The sequence below is a fragment of the Geotrypetes seraphini genome, chromosome 5 (assembly GCF_902459505.1).
Source record: "Geotrypetes seraphini chromosome 5, aGeoSer1.1, whole genome shotgun sequence".
NCBI lineage: Eukaryota > Metazoa > Chordata > Amphibia > Gymnophiona > Dermophiidae > Geotrypetes > Geotrypetes seraphini.
The window spans coordinates 2,007,642-2,022,559 of NC_047088.1; the positions used below are offsets into that span (position 1 = coordinate 2,007,642).

The 14,918-nt window shown below is 45.2% G+C and overlaps 2 protein-coding genes across 5 annotated transcripts in view; one reads left to right on the top strand and one right to left on the bottom strand.

Moving 5' to 3' along the window:
- NONO (non-POU domain containing octamer binding) overlaps nt 1–6,466 on the bottom strand; it is a 360,169-nt gene extending 353,703 nt beyond the window's left edge. Inside the window, exon 1 of one of the 2 annotated variants that reach the window (XM_033945165.1) lies at nt 6,213–6,466. In XM_033945165.1, the coding sequence (XP_033801056.1) occupies nt 6,213–6,254 (42 nt within the window). In that variant the 5' untranslated portion in view covers nt 6,255–6,466. The remainder of the gene's footprint in view (nt 1–6,212) is intronic. The other variant, XM_033945166.1, reaches the window with a different exon arrangement.
- A 126-nt stretch (nt 6,467–6,592) lies between these two features.
- ZMYM3 (zinc finger MYM-type containing 3) overlaps nt 6,593–14,918 on the top strand; it is a 677,821-nt gene continuing 669,495 nt past the window's right edge. The window contains exon 1 of one of the 3 annotated variants that reach the window (XM_033945153.1): nt 6,593–6,708. In XM_033945153.1, the coding sequence (XP_033801044.1) occupies nt 6,660–6,708 (49 nt within the window). In that variant the 5' untranslated portion in view covers nt 6,593–6,659. Of the gene's footprint in view, nt 6,714–6,751; nt 7,076–14,918 lie in introns of those variants that run through there. The other 2 variants (XM_033945158.1, XM_033945160.1) reach the window with 2 other exon arrangements.

Consider the following 14,918-nt stretch of genomic DNA (forward strand, 5'->3'; position numbering starts at 1 on the left):
AGTGGCTTGGGGGAGGGCAAGGAGAAAGAAAGAAAGGAGGCAGGCAGGGAAACAGAAGGAAAGAAGAGAAACAGAAAAAAAGAAAGGGGGCATGAAGAGAGAAAGAAAGAAAGGTCAGGGAGAGAGGAAGAAAAAGTTGGGGGAGGGAATGAGGTGTGGAGGAGAGGAAGCATACAGGCTGAAAGAAAGATTGGATGCACAGTCAGAAGAAGAACGTGCAACCAGAGACTCATGAAATCACCAGACAAGGTAGGAAAAATTATTTTATTTTAAATTTAGTGATCAAAATGTGTCTGAATTTATATCTGCTGTCTATATTTTACAATATGGTCCCCTTTTACTATACCGCAATAGTGGTTTTTAGCTCAGGGAGCCTATGAGCGTCGAGAGCAGCGCTGGGCATTCAAGCGCAGTTCCCTGCACTAAAAACTGCTATTGTGGTTTAATAAAAAGGGAGGGGGTGGGTATTTGTCTATTTTTGTATGGTTGTTACTGAGGTGACAGTGCATAGAGTCATCTGCTTTGACCTCTTTGAAAAAACCCCGGAATATGATAATTAACAATTCTATGCGTACAGTGTGCGTTGTGTTTTTTTTAAATTTTATTGTTGGTAGATCATTTTGACTTGGTCATTTTAAAAGTAGCTCGCGAGTCAACAAAGTGTGGGCACCCATGCTCTAGTGCAACTGGACCTAATGAGAGATGAGGCGGATGAAGCAGCAGTTTGAGACATCTGTCCCTCTGCAGATCAATGTACCACAGCCAATCTGGAGCCACTAGGATACCAATCCCAGATAGGTAGGTTGCTATTCGATGAAAAACTCTGCCATGGAGGAAATACACACAACAGCCTTGTTTCTGACCAAGCCAGTGACCCACAATGTTTCAAAGCCTTTTTGGGACAGACCACTCCCCTGGGTCCAGGATCTGCCTCTACATTGTCCACTCCTGCCACATACGCTGCTGGGAGAGCCAGCAAGCTGACTTCCACCCATCGAAATAACAGGGCCTAAAGTCTCAATGGAGCGCTCTTGGTGACCCCTGCCTATTGACACGGACTACTGCCGTGGCATTTCTGAAAAGACCCCGACTGCTTTACCTTTGAAAGAGCTTTACAACGCTTTCAATACTAGGTGAATTGCCCGCAGCTCCAGCCAATTGATAGACCACTTCCTCTCAAGGGCAACCACTGCTGAATTGGATGACCTTCGCAATGACTTCCCCAGCCATAAACGCTAGCATCTGTCTTACGAGAATTGAACAGGCACAGAATTTATCCCCATTCCCATGGAAACCACAGGAACTTCTATATCAGCATTCTTCAATGCAAGGCTTAAGGGTCAGTGGCTGTGCCTATTGATACTGTGATTCTTCTCTCTCTCATTAAAGAATTACATAAGAATAGTCTCACTGGGTCAGACCAATGGTCCATCTAGCCCAATATCTCATATTCACAAGGGCTAATCCAAGTTACAAGTACCTGGCAGAGACCCAAAGAGTAGCAGTAGTCCATGCCACCAATCCAGGGCAAGCAGTTGGAAAGGGAAAAGGGACCTTTTTGTGACTGACATTTCAAAGCTTACATTCAAGCATACATAACCTCCGAATGCAGAGGCAGCAGCTCAACCAGTGAGCCACAGCCCCACCATGTCTGTCTCAGCAGCAGACTATGGACTTTTCCTCTAGAACAGGGTTGTCCAACGTTGGTCCTCGAGGGCCGCGATCCAGTCAGGTTTTTAGGATTTCCCCAATGAATTTGCATGAGATCTATTTGCATGCACTGCTTCCATTGCATGCAAATAGATCTCATGCATATTCATTGGGGAAATCCTGAAAACCCGACCTGGCGAGGGCCGAGGTTGGACACCCCTGCTCTAGAACTTGTCCAAACCTTTATTTAAAACCAGCTACATTAACCACTCTTACCAAATCCTCTGGCAACGCATTCCAGAGCTTAACTATTGTCAGAATGAAAAAATATTTCCTCCTATTGGTTTTAAAAGTATTACTCTACCTTTATCAAGTGTCCCCTAGTCTTTGTAAATCTTGATGCAGGAAAAAAACCACCAAAATACCTGATCCACTTGTAACCGTTCTACACCATTCAGGATTCTGTAGACTTCAATCATATTTCCCCTCAGCCATTTCTTTTCCAAGCTGACGAGCCCTAACCTTTTTAGTCTGTCTTCACACGAGAGGAGTTCCCTTTATCATCTTGATCACTCTCCTTACAATCTTTTCTAGTGCCACTATATCTTTTTTGAGATAAGGAGACCAGAACTGAACACAATACTCAAGGTGAGGTCGCAACAGTGAGCAATACAATTCTTAGTTTTGTTTACCATCCTTTTTCTACTAATTCCTAGCATCTTATTTGCTTTCTTGGCCGCCGCCACACATTTGGCAGGTTTCAGTATATTGTCCATGACGACACCAAGATCTTTTTCTTGAACGCCAACCCCCAAGGTGAACCCAAGCATCTGGTAACTATGATTTGGGTTATTCTTCCCAATGTGCATCACATTGCATTCGTCCACATTAAATTTCATCTGCCACTTGGACGCCAAGTCTTCCAATTTCCTAAGGTCTGCCTGCAGTTTTTCACAGTCTGCATGTGTTTTGGCAACTTTGAACAATTGAGTGTTTTCTGCAAATTTAATCACCTCACTTGTTCCAATTTCCAGATCATTTATAAATAAGTTAAATAGCACTAGTCCCAATACAGATCCCTGCGGCATTACTCCTCCATTGAGAAAAATTACCATTTAACCCTACCCTCTGTTTTCTATCTGATAACCAATTCCTAATCCACAACTGAACTTTACCACCTATCCCACGACTCTAATTTTCTCAGGAGCCTCTCATGAGGAACTTTGTCAAAAGGTTTCTGACAATCTAGATACACTACTTCAACGAGCTCACCTTTATCTACATGTCAAGTCAAGCAAACTGGAGACGAGACCTCCCTCGGCCAAATCCATGCCGATTGTCTACATTCATTTTTTTTCTTCAAAAAGTTTTATTTAAATTTTCAAAGAATACAACCAAAAAATATAATAATCACAAGTTAAATATCCAAAACAAGCATAATGCAGGTATTACAAATAAGAAATTCTCAAGACAAAACTCCCCCTCCCCCCAAAGAGACTTTGATTAACATATTCCTTATTCCAGCAAAACCTACGAATTCAGAGGATCAAGCACAATTTTATTTTTTATAATTGTTTCCACTATTTTGCCTGGCACTGAAGTCAGGCTCACCAGTCTATAGTTCCCTGAATCTGTCCTGGAACCCTTTTTAAAAATCTGTGTAAATCATTGGCCACTCTCCAATCTTCAGGTACTACAGATGATTTTAACGACAGGTTACAGATCACTTACCTGTCAGATCAGCAATTTCATGTTTGAGTTCTTTCATTAAAAAAACTGTGAAAGATGCATGTCAACTTGAGTCTAGTACCACAATGGGTTGACAAATTGCCTAAGTGGAAAAAAAGATCTCAGATACACTACATTGGGAACATATATCGTTCTCCCTAGAATTACTTTGTGGTTATGGGTCTCTGTTATTTATCAAAAAACATCCACCTAACCTAATTGCTACTCTATTTTTCTATAGTTTTAAAAATTTTTTTTAGCAATTTTTGAATTTTAGTTAAAATATAATTCAGCTTATGAGTACTTAAATGTCAAAAATGAATGATCAAGTAATTATATGCCTCAATTATTTTGTAAGGACTACTCAAATTATTCAGCTGCATTCATATGACAACTTAGATATCATAGTTCATTATCACAAGCTTGAAAAAAATGTCCTTTGCACAAATCCCAGAGAACTCCATTTCTCATAAGTCATTCTTAATGTTACCCTTCTTCTCCACTGCCAATTCCAGACTTCGTTCCTTTCATCTAGCTGCCACCTATGCCTGGAATAAATTACCCGAGTTTGTCCGTCAAGCCCCTACCCTTGTTTAAAAGAAGACTGAAAACCTATCTTTTTGATTTACCTTTCAATCCTTAACCCTACTCCTCTGCCCTCCAACCCAGCCAGCTGATTATTTGTTCCCCTTAACTGTATCCATGACATCTTGTTTGTCTATCTTGCCTGTTTAGATTGTAAGCTCTTTCAAGCAGGGACTATTTTCTTACTCTTTGTGACTGTACAGCGCTGCGTGCATCTGGTAGCGCTAAAGAAATAATTAATAGTAGTAGTTTTATCACAGCCTCAAGATCCAGAACCTTATTTTCCATACTTTGAGCGTTAGTATATATATAGTACTCCCCTGAAATTCGCTGGGGTTCCATTCCAGGAACACCCGTGAATTTTGAAAAACCGCAAATGCGGTTTTGAGTATGTCAAGAGGCAGGAGAGAGCAGCTGGGGCGCCGGCAGTACACTAAATCACACCCAGTATGCTCCAACCGCCTCTTCCCATTACTAAAGTCAGGCTACACCAATTAAGAGCTGCTTTGACACGCAGCTCCTGATTGGTGTAACCTGACTTTAGTACAGGAAAAGGCGGTCAGAGCATTCCACAAATTACTGAGTCCGCGATTTGTGAACCGCAAATTTGTGGGGGGAACACTGAACTGTTTTCCAGTCATAGCCCCTTTTTTCCATGTGTGCAGAGTTAGTTAATGATTCACTTACCTGAGGACTTTGATCACCCTGCCCCCAATGATTCTAATTTAAAGCTTCATTTAGTAGGCTAGCCAGTCTGCTGCACACCATCTCTACTCAGCAGCCCTTGGAATATCATCCCATGGTCCAGGAAGCCAAAGCACTCTCGATGACACCTTCCACTCAGCCAAGCATTGATCTCAAGGATGTGAGCTTCTCTGCTTTGGCCTTGACCCTCGACATAAAAGACTGACAAGATTACCACCTGTATACCCAGCTGCTTCACCATCTCTCCCAGTACCATTAAGTCACTTTAATACATTCAGAGAGGTACTTGGCAGTATTATTTGTGACAACATGGATGAGTACCAGTGGATAATAGTCATTAAGCTTGATGAATGTCAGCAAGCTCTCCGCTAACATCCTGAATTTTATTTATTTATTCAATTTTCTATACAGTTCTCCCCAGGGAGCTCAGAACGGTTTACATTAAATTCATGCAGATACTTAAGCATTTTGGCCCCAGGCAGACAGCACAGTTCCTGGGGATATAATGCCTGGTCTGAAGATTGACAGCTCTAAATCTCTCTGAACAGAATCATGAACCACCACTACCTTTGTTTCCTAATGGTCATAAATCCAGCAACTTTGGGGATGTCTAGATTTGGTTCTTCCTCTCCCTGGGATGCTCTCACCTCCTCTACTTCCTTACTTAGCTCATTCTACAGAATAATAGCTTAGATCAAATTAAAAAATACAAGCAACAAAAGAAAAAAGTTAAACCAAGGTAGTTCAAGTGTAAAACAGGTAGTTTGTAAAGCCAGCTCACTGGGAATTCACATGCCTTTCCCAACTCCTTCCTCAGGTCTTTTACTCACCAACGGTTACTACACCTACTATTTATCACTTAAATAGAGCTGAAAGGTGTATGCAGCTGTACATTTTGACATTTAGTAGACAGTCCCTGCTCAGAAGAGCTTACAATCTATCTCCCACCTATGGTCCCCTTTTTCTGGATGCCGACAACAGCCTTTTACATATTCCTCCTCAATTCCTGTCTATTTCCTTTTCCCACTACTCCTGCAATCATTTTATTTCTGTATTGATTTACGATTAATTGCATATCTTAAGTATGCTTGCTCTTTGGATGATATAGTGAGTGGTCTGTGGCCTTTTTCTCTTGCAATTTCCTTTCTAGATTTTTCAATTAGTTGGTACGCTTCAGGAACAGCAGTTTAGCAAATGTAATAAGCATGAACAGAGTGCATGGTTTGTCCCACATGATGCCTTGTGCATCCCTTTCTTCCAGGGACCTTACACTCCCTCCTCCTAGTAAAACACCCGCTACTGCCATGTCCCTCCGCGGCCCTACCCCAATTAGCTTCATTACCAGCGCCCTCCCTGCCTCACCACCAACTCTCCTCTCCATCCTCATCCATAACGGGTTACCCAGACACAGGACTGGATTCCAAAGCTCCCCGTCCTGGTGCATTCTGGGGCAGCGCTGCTTCGGGATGCGGGTTCAAGGCAATGGTAGCTCGATGGTTCCGCGCCCCTCCCCCACCCCGTTCCCTCACCGCCGTTTTCCTCACCATCATGCTCCCTCTCTCCCGTCTGTCTTCTCGGCTCTGCATCTCGGCCTTCCACGTCTCCGTTGCGTCTCGGCTCTACCTCCGCCCCCGACCGCCTCTGATGCACCTTGAACCGGATGGAACCTTCACTCAGCGCCTCGCGACGGTTTTCAACCGGATAGAATCTTTTTTTTAACGGCTCGCGCCCTTCCGCGCAACACAGCTACTAGGCCCGGACGAGAAGGAAAAAGAGCGCGTGCCCAGCGGAAGTTCTGCTTACGGAAGGCCGATCACGAAGCCCCGCCCCTTCAAGGCCTCTGGTTGGTTTTCCTTTCCAGTCGCTCTGAAGACTCCGTGTAGGATTGGTCGGCGTGGCAATCAATTCACAGTTCTCGAGGAGAACCACTGACCGGCTCTAGTTGCTTAGCATCCGAGAAAGGAGGATCTAGTCTACCTCAGCAAGTTTGTATGAACGGAGGAAGACCCCCCGGAGAGAAAAAAGCTTGCAAGAGGCAGTGTGAGGTCTGGGCGCATGCGTACTGTTTTCGTCTTTGTTTAAAGGGGTAGAAGAGCGGCGCGAGAAGTGTTCCTTTGACAAGGCCACGACCAGTGTCACTTATTCAAATAAGTCCAACCGTTGATTAGATAGAACTAGGCCGTCGCCTAGGGCACCGGCAGTTTCAGGGGTGCTGCAAAAGCAGCTGCACTCAAAACCCCACAGACACCAAGAGTCCTCACTATGGAGTGTTATAGTTTTCAGTGTCCTTCAAGAAAGGCAAAGTGGAACTAGAAAAGGGACCAAGATGATAAAGGGGATGGAGCTCCTCTCGTCTGAGAGAAAAGGTGTGGTGGCCGGGTTCAAGGTAACATGTAGGAGCAACAACGTAAGCCAAAATAGAATACTTTTTTTTAATGGACGGAGTTAATGTAGTTTATGATTAGAAATGAGCAAATGTTGGCAAGATCAGTTAATATAAGGAAAACATATAAAAAGATACTTGATACACAACCAAGTCACACCCATCTGCTCTGACCCAAGAGATAAACACCTAGAAATCCCACCTGAATCCTTCAAACGAAAATCTCCAAGAATATCACCTCATCCCTTAAAACACCCAGAAAAAAAACTTACACTACAAGGGCAAGAAAATAACAGAAAGGAACCCCCTTAGTAGTAATGTACAATCCAGAAATAGAAACACTAAGAAAAATTATAACAGATCTACAACCATTACTCCAAGAAGATGAACCAAATCTTTTCCAGAGAAGGGCAATGGTAAAACTAGAGGGCATAATTTGAGGTTGCAGGGAGGAAGACTCAGAAACAATGTTAGGAAATTCTTTTTCACAGAGAGGGTGGTAGATGTCTGGAATACCCTCCTGAGGGTAGTGGTGGAGAGGAAAACGGTGATGGATTCAAAAAAGCATGGGATAAACATAAAGGATCTCTAATTAGATAATGAAGGAAGTAAATTTCAAGAACTGGACAGACCTGCACAATCTGTGTCCCATATGTGGTGATTTGGTGTAGGATGGGCTGAGGAGGGCAGGGTTCGGTGCTTGGGCCCGTGCTCTTCAACATACTTATAAACGATCTGGAAATTGGCACAATGAGCAAGGTGATTAAATTTGCAGACGATACTAAGTTATTCCGAGTAGTGAAGACGCAGGAGGATTGCGAAGATCTGCAACGTGACATAAACATGCTTGGGAAATGGGCCGCAACATGGCAAATGAGGTTTAATGTGAATAAGTATAAGGTGATGCATGTCGGTAACAAAAATCTTATACACAAATATAGGATGTCCGGGGCGGTACTTGAAGAGACCACCCAGGAAAGAGACTTGGGAGTACTGGTTGACAAGTCGATGAAGCCATCCGCGTAATGTGTGGCTGCGGCGAAAAGAGAGAACAGAATGCTAGGAATGATTAAGAAAGGGATCATGAACAGATTGGAGAAGGTTATCATGCCACTGTACTGGGCCATGGTACGCCCTCACTTGGAATACTCCATCCAGCACTGGTTGCTGTACATGAAGAAGGACACGGTACTACTCGAAAGGGTCCAGAGAAGAGCGACTAAATTGGTTAAGGAGGTGCAGGAGTTGCCGTACAGCGAGAGATTAGAGAAACTGGGCCTCTTCTCCCTTGAAAAGAAGAGACTGAGAGGGTATATGATCGAAACATAAGAAATGCCTCTGCTGGGTCAGACCAGAGGTCCATCGCACCCTGCAGTCCGCTCAAGTGTCGGCCAATCAGGTCCAGGACCTGTACATTCAAGATACTGAAGGGAATAGACTTAGTAGATAAAGACAGGACCTGTACATTCAAGATACTGAAGGGAATAGACTTAGTAGATAAAGACAGGTTGTTCACCCTCTCCAAGGTAGGCAGAACGAGAGGACACTCTCTAAAGTTAAAAGGGGGATAGATTCCATACAAACGTAAGGAAGTTCTTCTTCACCCAGAGAGTGGTGGAAAACTTGAACGTTCTTCCGGAGGCTGTTATAGAGGAAAACACCCTCCAGGGATTCAAGACAAAGTTAGACAAGTTCCTGCTGAACCAGAACGTACGCAGGTAGGGCTGGTCTCAGTTAGGGCACTGGTCTTTGACCTAGGAGCCACCGCGAGAGCGGACTGCTGGGCACGATGGACCACTGGTCTGACCCAGCAGCGGCAATTCTTATGTTCTTATGTTTATGTTAACGGGAACTCCACTAACTTGGAACATGAGGATGTTATTGGTCAGACTTTATGGTAGATATCCTGCAAACAGGATGGTTGGATGGGCTGGAGTGAGCTTATACAGCAACTTCAGCATTTGAAACCTAGGACAATACCAGGTGGACTTTACAGTCTATGACCCAGAAATACCAAAGAAGAGACAAGTTAATTTAATCATGTATTTTAATGGGTATAACTAATGGGCAAACTGGATAGACTGTTCAGGTCTTTATCTACCATCATTTACTATGTTAATATGAATTGAATTACTAACAGAAATATTCTCAGTTCCACCTGTACTGGCCTTCCTTCAGGAATCTAATCTGAAACAGAAACCGGTAAGAAGCAAATTCCCTGATAAAACCCACAAAGAAGAGAATGGCACACATCCTTGCAGTGTGGCAAGCTGCAAATTATGCGAGCATATCTCAAAGGATCCCATGGTCACTCATAAGGGAAAAACATTCAACATAAAGGAATCCTTCACATGCTCATCTTCCAATGTGGTTTATACCATTCAATGCAAAAAGTGCAAAGAAGGGTGCTACATTGGTGAAACAGGCCAGATGCTAAAGATGGATCAATTTACACAGATATCATATTAAAAATTACAATGCTAATCAATATGTCACCTCTGTCAGACAGCACTTTGGAAAAACTGACCACTGCCCCAATGATTTTTTGGTGAGAATACTAAAAGGAAATTCTCTATCGTCCCTCCAGACTGGCACAGAATGAATAGGTTTACATTCCTCTCCCAGCAAGTGGAGACTAAGACACACTGACTTTTGGCATTAGTACAAGTGGGCTGTGCAATCCCATCTACAATCAGTCTGTTCTCAGTCTCCAGCAGGTGCAGTCTTTCCCTTTGATAGTTAGGGCCTGTTGGATATGGTTAATGACCTTTTTATTGTCCCTTTTTGCTGTCCGGACAGAGCTTGGGGAGCTCTTTCATGGGGGGTGCCACACTCAACGGGTCGAGTCCCTCCCCTCATTTTCCCCACCTCCCCATCCTACATTTATTACTTTAGAGGAGCCTCAGCTGTATGCCTAGCTACCCTTCAGGCACAGACTACAGCTTTGAGAGCCTGTGGGATCTGTTCTCTGTTTTCTGCACCATTTGCCATATGTATGACTACCTCCCCTCTGGGAGGCGGTCTTATGTATGCACTCGATGTGAGGAACTGGAGGGCCTGAAGAAGCAAGTCAGACTCCTGGAGGGCAGAATACTGGAACTAGAAGCACTTTGAGCAGTGGAAGAGGAGGACAGAGAGGCAGAAAACTTCATGACAGAGGAAATAATTGAGGAAAAAGTCAGGGAGTTAGAGAAGTTCATTGAGGAGGCATACAGGGAGGCCGTGGAAAATCACCAACAACAGTTGAATTGCCAAGATACACCTACAGTGAGTGAGGAGCACCTGGAGGACAACTACAAGGACGGAATAGGTGACACAGCAGCGAGACCTGGAAACAGCAGAGGGAAGATGAGTCTGGTGCAAGCCAATGACAGGATGAGGGAAGATGGAAGTGCATAGAGAACACGGACCTACGGCTAGAGAGATGGACATACATCAAGGACATACACCTGCGGCTAGAGAGACAGGAGAAGATAGAGAGGACAGCAATCGTCGTGGGGAACTCCATCATCACACAAGTCGACGGCCACATAGCGAGAGGAAGAAAGGATCGGCTGGTGACCTGCCTACCAGGAGCCAAGGTAGAAGATATAGTGAGCCGCATCGACAGGATCATCGACAGTGCGGAAGAGGGAGATACAGTGGTGATGAACCACATGGGGACAAACAATGTGAGCAACAGGAACTACAGTAGATAAGCACTGAAGGACCAGTTCCGGATGCTAGGAAGGAAGCTGAAGACCAGAACACTGAGAGTAGCGTTCTCGGAGATCCTGCTGGTACCCAAGGCCTACGAGAAGAGGCAGACGGAGCTGCAAGCAGTCGATGCATGGATGAGGCGCTGGTGTGAGAAATAAGGATTCCACTTTGTGCGCAACTGGATGATGTTCTTGGGGAAGAGCAAGCTATACAGGAAGGATGGACTCCACCTCAGCGGTGACGGAATGAGGCTACTTGCAAGCAACATCAAGCGAGAAATTGAGAAGTTTTTTTAAACTAGGAAGAAGTGGAAAGCCGACAGTCAACCAAGAGTCGATGGTTCGGTAAATGGTATACTCAGAGGATACATACAGGAAGATTGCAGGGAAAACTCACCGGATCATAGGCAAGATAAAAATCCTGACGGATCGAAAGGGACACAAGAGGGAACGAAATGCAAGAAAGTTACAGGCCGCAAACTCAAGTGTATGTACACGAACGCAAGGAGAACATAAGAACATAAGCAGTGCCTCCGCCGGGTCAGACCATAGGTCCATCCTGCCCAGCAGTCCGCTCCCGCGGCGGCCCAAACAGGTCACGACCTGTCTAAATCACCAGAAGGGGCCCCCATGCCACCTCGGTTTCCTAATTGAGTCCTATCTTCCCATCAAAGTCCTAGCCCTCCGGTCTTGCACCTGCACGACCTGGTTGGGTTTCTACATTTATTTTCTGGTTAGCTTTCTCAGTATCCCATGATCCCTTTATCCCTCAGGAATCCATCCAGTCTCTGTTTGAATCCCTGTACCGTACTCTGCCTGATCACTTCCTCCGGTAGCGCATTCCAAGTGTCCACGACCCTCTGGGTGAAAAAAAACTTCCTTGCATTCGTTCTGAACCTATCTCCCTTCAGTTTCTCCGAGTGCCCCCTCGTACCTGTTGTCCCCTTCAGCCTGAAGAATCTGTCCCTATCCACCCTCTCTATGCCCCTCATGATCTTGAAGGTCTCTATCATATCACCCCTGAGCCTCCTTTTTTCCAGAGAGAAGAGCCCCAGCCTATCTAACCTCTCAGCATATGAGTAGTGTTCCAGCCCTCTTACCAGTTTCGTTGCTCTCCTTTGGACTCTCTCAAGTACCTCCATGTCTTTCTTGAGGTACGGCGACCAATATTGAACGCAGTATTCCAGATGCGGACGCACCATCGCTCGATACAGTGGCATGATGACTTCCCGCGTCCTGGTAGTTATGCCCCTCTTTATGATGCCCAGCATCCTGTTGGCTTTTTTTGAGGCCGCTGCGCACTGTGCAGATGGCTTCAGTGATGCATCCACCAGCACCCCCAAGTCTCTCTCAAGATTGCTTTCTCCCAACAATGCCCCCCCCAATTTGTAGTTGAACAACGGGTTCTTTTTCCCTATATGCATGACTTTGCATTTTTCCACGTTAAAGCGCATTTGCCATTTGTTTGCCCAGTCTTCCAGCTTGTCTAGGTCCCTTTGCAGGTCCTCACACTCCTCCCTGGAGTTAACTCTGCCGCACAGTTTCGTATCGTCTGCAAATTTTATAACCTCACACTTTGCCTCTTTTTCCAGGTCATTGATAAATATGTTGAAGAGTAACGGCCCCAGCACCGATCCCTGTGGCACACCGCTCGTGACTCCCCGCCAGTCAGAATATTGGCCCTTTACTCCGACCCTCTGCAGTCTATCCGACAGCCAGTGCTCGATCCATCTGTGCACATCCCCTCCCACCCCGTGATTCCACAGTTTCCTAAGCAGCCTTTCATGTGGTACCTTGTCGAAAGCCTTTTGAAAATCGAGGTAAATGATGTTGATGGGTTCCCCATTGTCCACCCGACTGCTTATTCCCTCAAAGAAGTACAGAAGGTTCGTTAGGCACGACCTTCCCTTACAGAATCCGTGCTGGCTTGTTCTCAGTAAGCCATTTCTCTCAATGTGCTCACAAATGCCGTCTTTTATCATAGCTTCCACCATCTTCCCTATAATTGAAGTCAGGCTCACCGGCCTGTAGTTCCCGGGGTCACCCCTCGATCCCTTCTTGAATATAGGTGTGACATTCGCCAATTTCCAGTCCTCTGGTACCTCTCCAGTTTTCAAGGATAGGTTACAAACATGCTGGATTGTGCCCGCTATTTCTTGTCTTAGTTCCTTCAGAACCCTTGGGTGGATCCCGTCCGGACCCGGTGATTTGCCGCATTTTAATCTGTCTATCTGTTTGAGGACATCCTCCTTACTGACCTCTATATGCTCCAATTTTTCAGCCTGTTCCCCACTCATGAGCTCCTCTGAGTCTGGTATATTAGATGTGTCTTCTCTCGTGAAAACTGACGAGAAGAACGTGTTCAACCTCTCAGCTACCTCTTTATCCTCCTTAATCACTCCCTTCCTTTCCCCATCGTCCAGCGGCCCCACCTCCTCTCTCGCTGGTCGTTTCCCCTTTACGTAACTGAAGAATGCCTTGAAGTTTTTTGCTTCCCTGGCCAGCCCCTCTTCGTATTTCCCTTTTGCTTTTCTAACCTCTCGGTGGCATTCTTTTTGGCATTTCCTGTGCGCCTGGTGATTTTCCTCAGTTGGATCCTTTTTCCATCTCCGGAAGGACACTTTTTTGTCATTTATTGCCTTCTTTACTTCTGCTGAGATCCAAATCGGGTCCTTTGTCCGCTTGTTCTTGCATCCTTTCCTGAAACTGGGGACGTACGTTTTTTGTGCTTAAGGAGCATAAGGAATAAGATGGGGGAATTGGAAACTATGGCACAAAAAGATAACCTTGACATCATCAGTATCACTGAAACATGGTGGAACGAGGAAAACATCTGGGACACTGTTCTACCGGGATACAAGCTATACCGCAGAGATAGAGTAGGAGAAAAAGGTGGGGGTATTGCCCTATACATCAAAGAGGGAATTGAGCTTACAGGAGAGAACAATCCAGAAACGAAAAATAAGGTAGAGTCTCTATGGGCCAAAATACCGGGAACAAATGGAACGGAATCGAAGATCGGCATCTACTACCGACCCCCAGGGCAGTCAGAAGAAACTGATGGAGAAATGACGGACAAGATTAAACGCAGCCGCAAGGGAGGCAACGCAGTTATCATGGGTGACTTCAATTATCTGGGGATAGACACCTCCGGCTGTGGGAGGGAGACCAAGTTCCTGGATGCTGTAGGTCAGGGGTGCCCACACTTTTTGGGCTTGCGAGCTACTTTTAAAATGACCAAGTCAAAATGATCTACCAACAATAAAATTAAAAAAAAAACACAACGCACACTGTACGCATAGAAAATGTTAATTATCATTCCTATTCCAGGGTTTTTCAAAGAGGTCAAAGCAGATGACTCTATGCACTATCACCTCAGTAACAACCATACAAAAATAGACAAATATACCCCCCTCCCTTTTTACTAAACCACGATAGCAGTTTTTAGAGCACAGGGAGCTGCGCTGAATGCCCAGCGCTGCTCTCGACGCTCATAGGCTCCCTGCACTAAAAAACTATTGCGGTTTAGTAAAAGGGGACTTTAGTGTAAAATATAGACAGCAGATATCAATTCAGACACATTTTGATCACTAAATTTAAAATAAAATCATTTTTCCTACCTTGTCTGGTGATTTCATGAGTCTCTGGTTGCACTTTCTTCTTCTTACTGTGCATCCAATCTTTCTTCCCTTCTTTTAGCCTGTATGCTTCCTCTCCTCCAGACCTCATTCCTTCCCCCAACTTTTCTTTCCTCTTCCCTGCCCTTTCTTTCTCTCTGCCTCCATTTCTTTTTTTTCTGTTTCTCTTCTTTCCTTCTGTCTCCCTGCCTGCCCTTTTTCTTTCTTTCTTTCTTTCTTTCTCCCTGCCCTCCCCCAAGCCACTGCCATCGGGGACCAGGACCCAAACCGCCACCAATAACAGGCCCGAAAGCCGATGCCGCCCCAAGCTGTCCCTGCTTCGGCCGACCAGCATTCCTCTCCCCGACGTCAATTCTGCCATCGGGGAGAGGAAGGCTGATTGGCCCAAGATTGCGATCAACCTATTGGGGGAAATGCTGCCGGGTCCTGCCTTCGCGGAAACAGAAAGTAGGCAGGACCCGGCAGCAAGAAGAGCAAATGCTTCACTAACCTGTCTCCCGCCTTAGCCCATAGCGAACGCTTGCTTCAGGG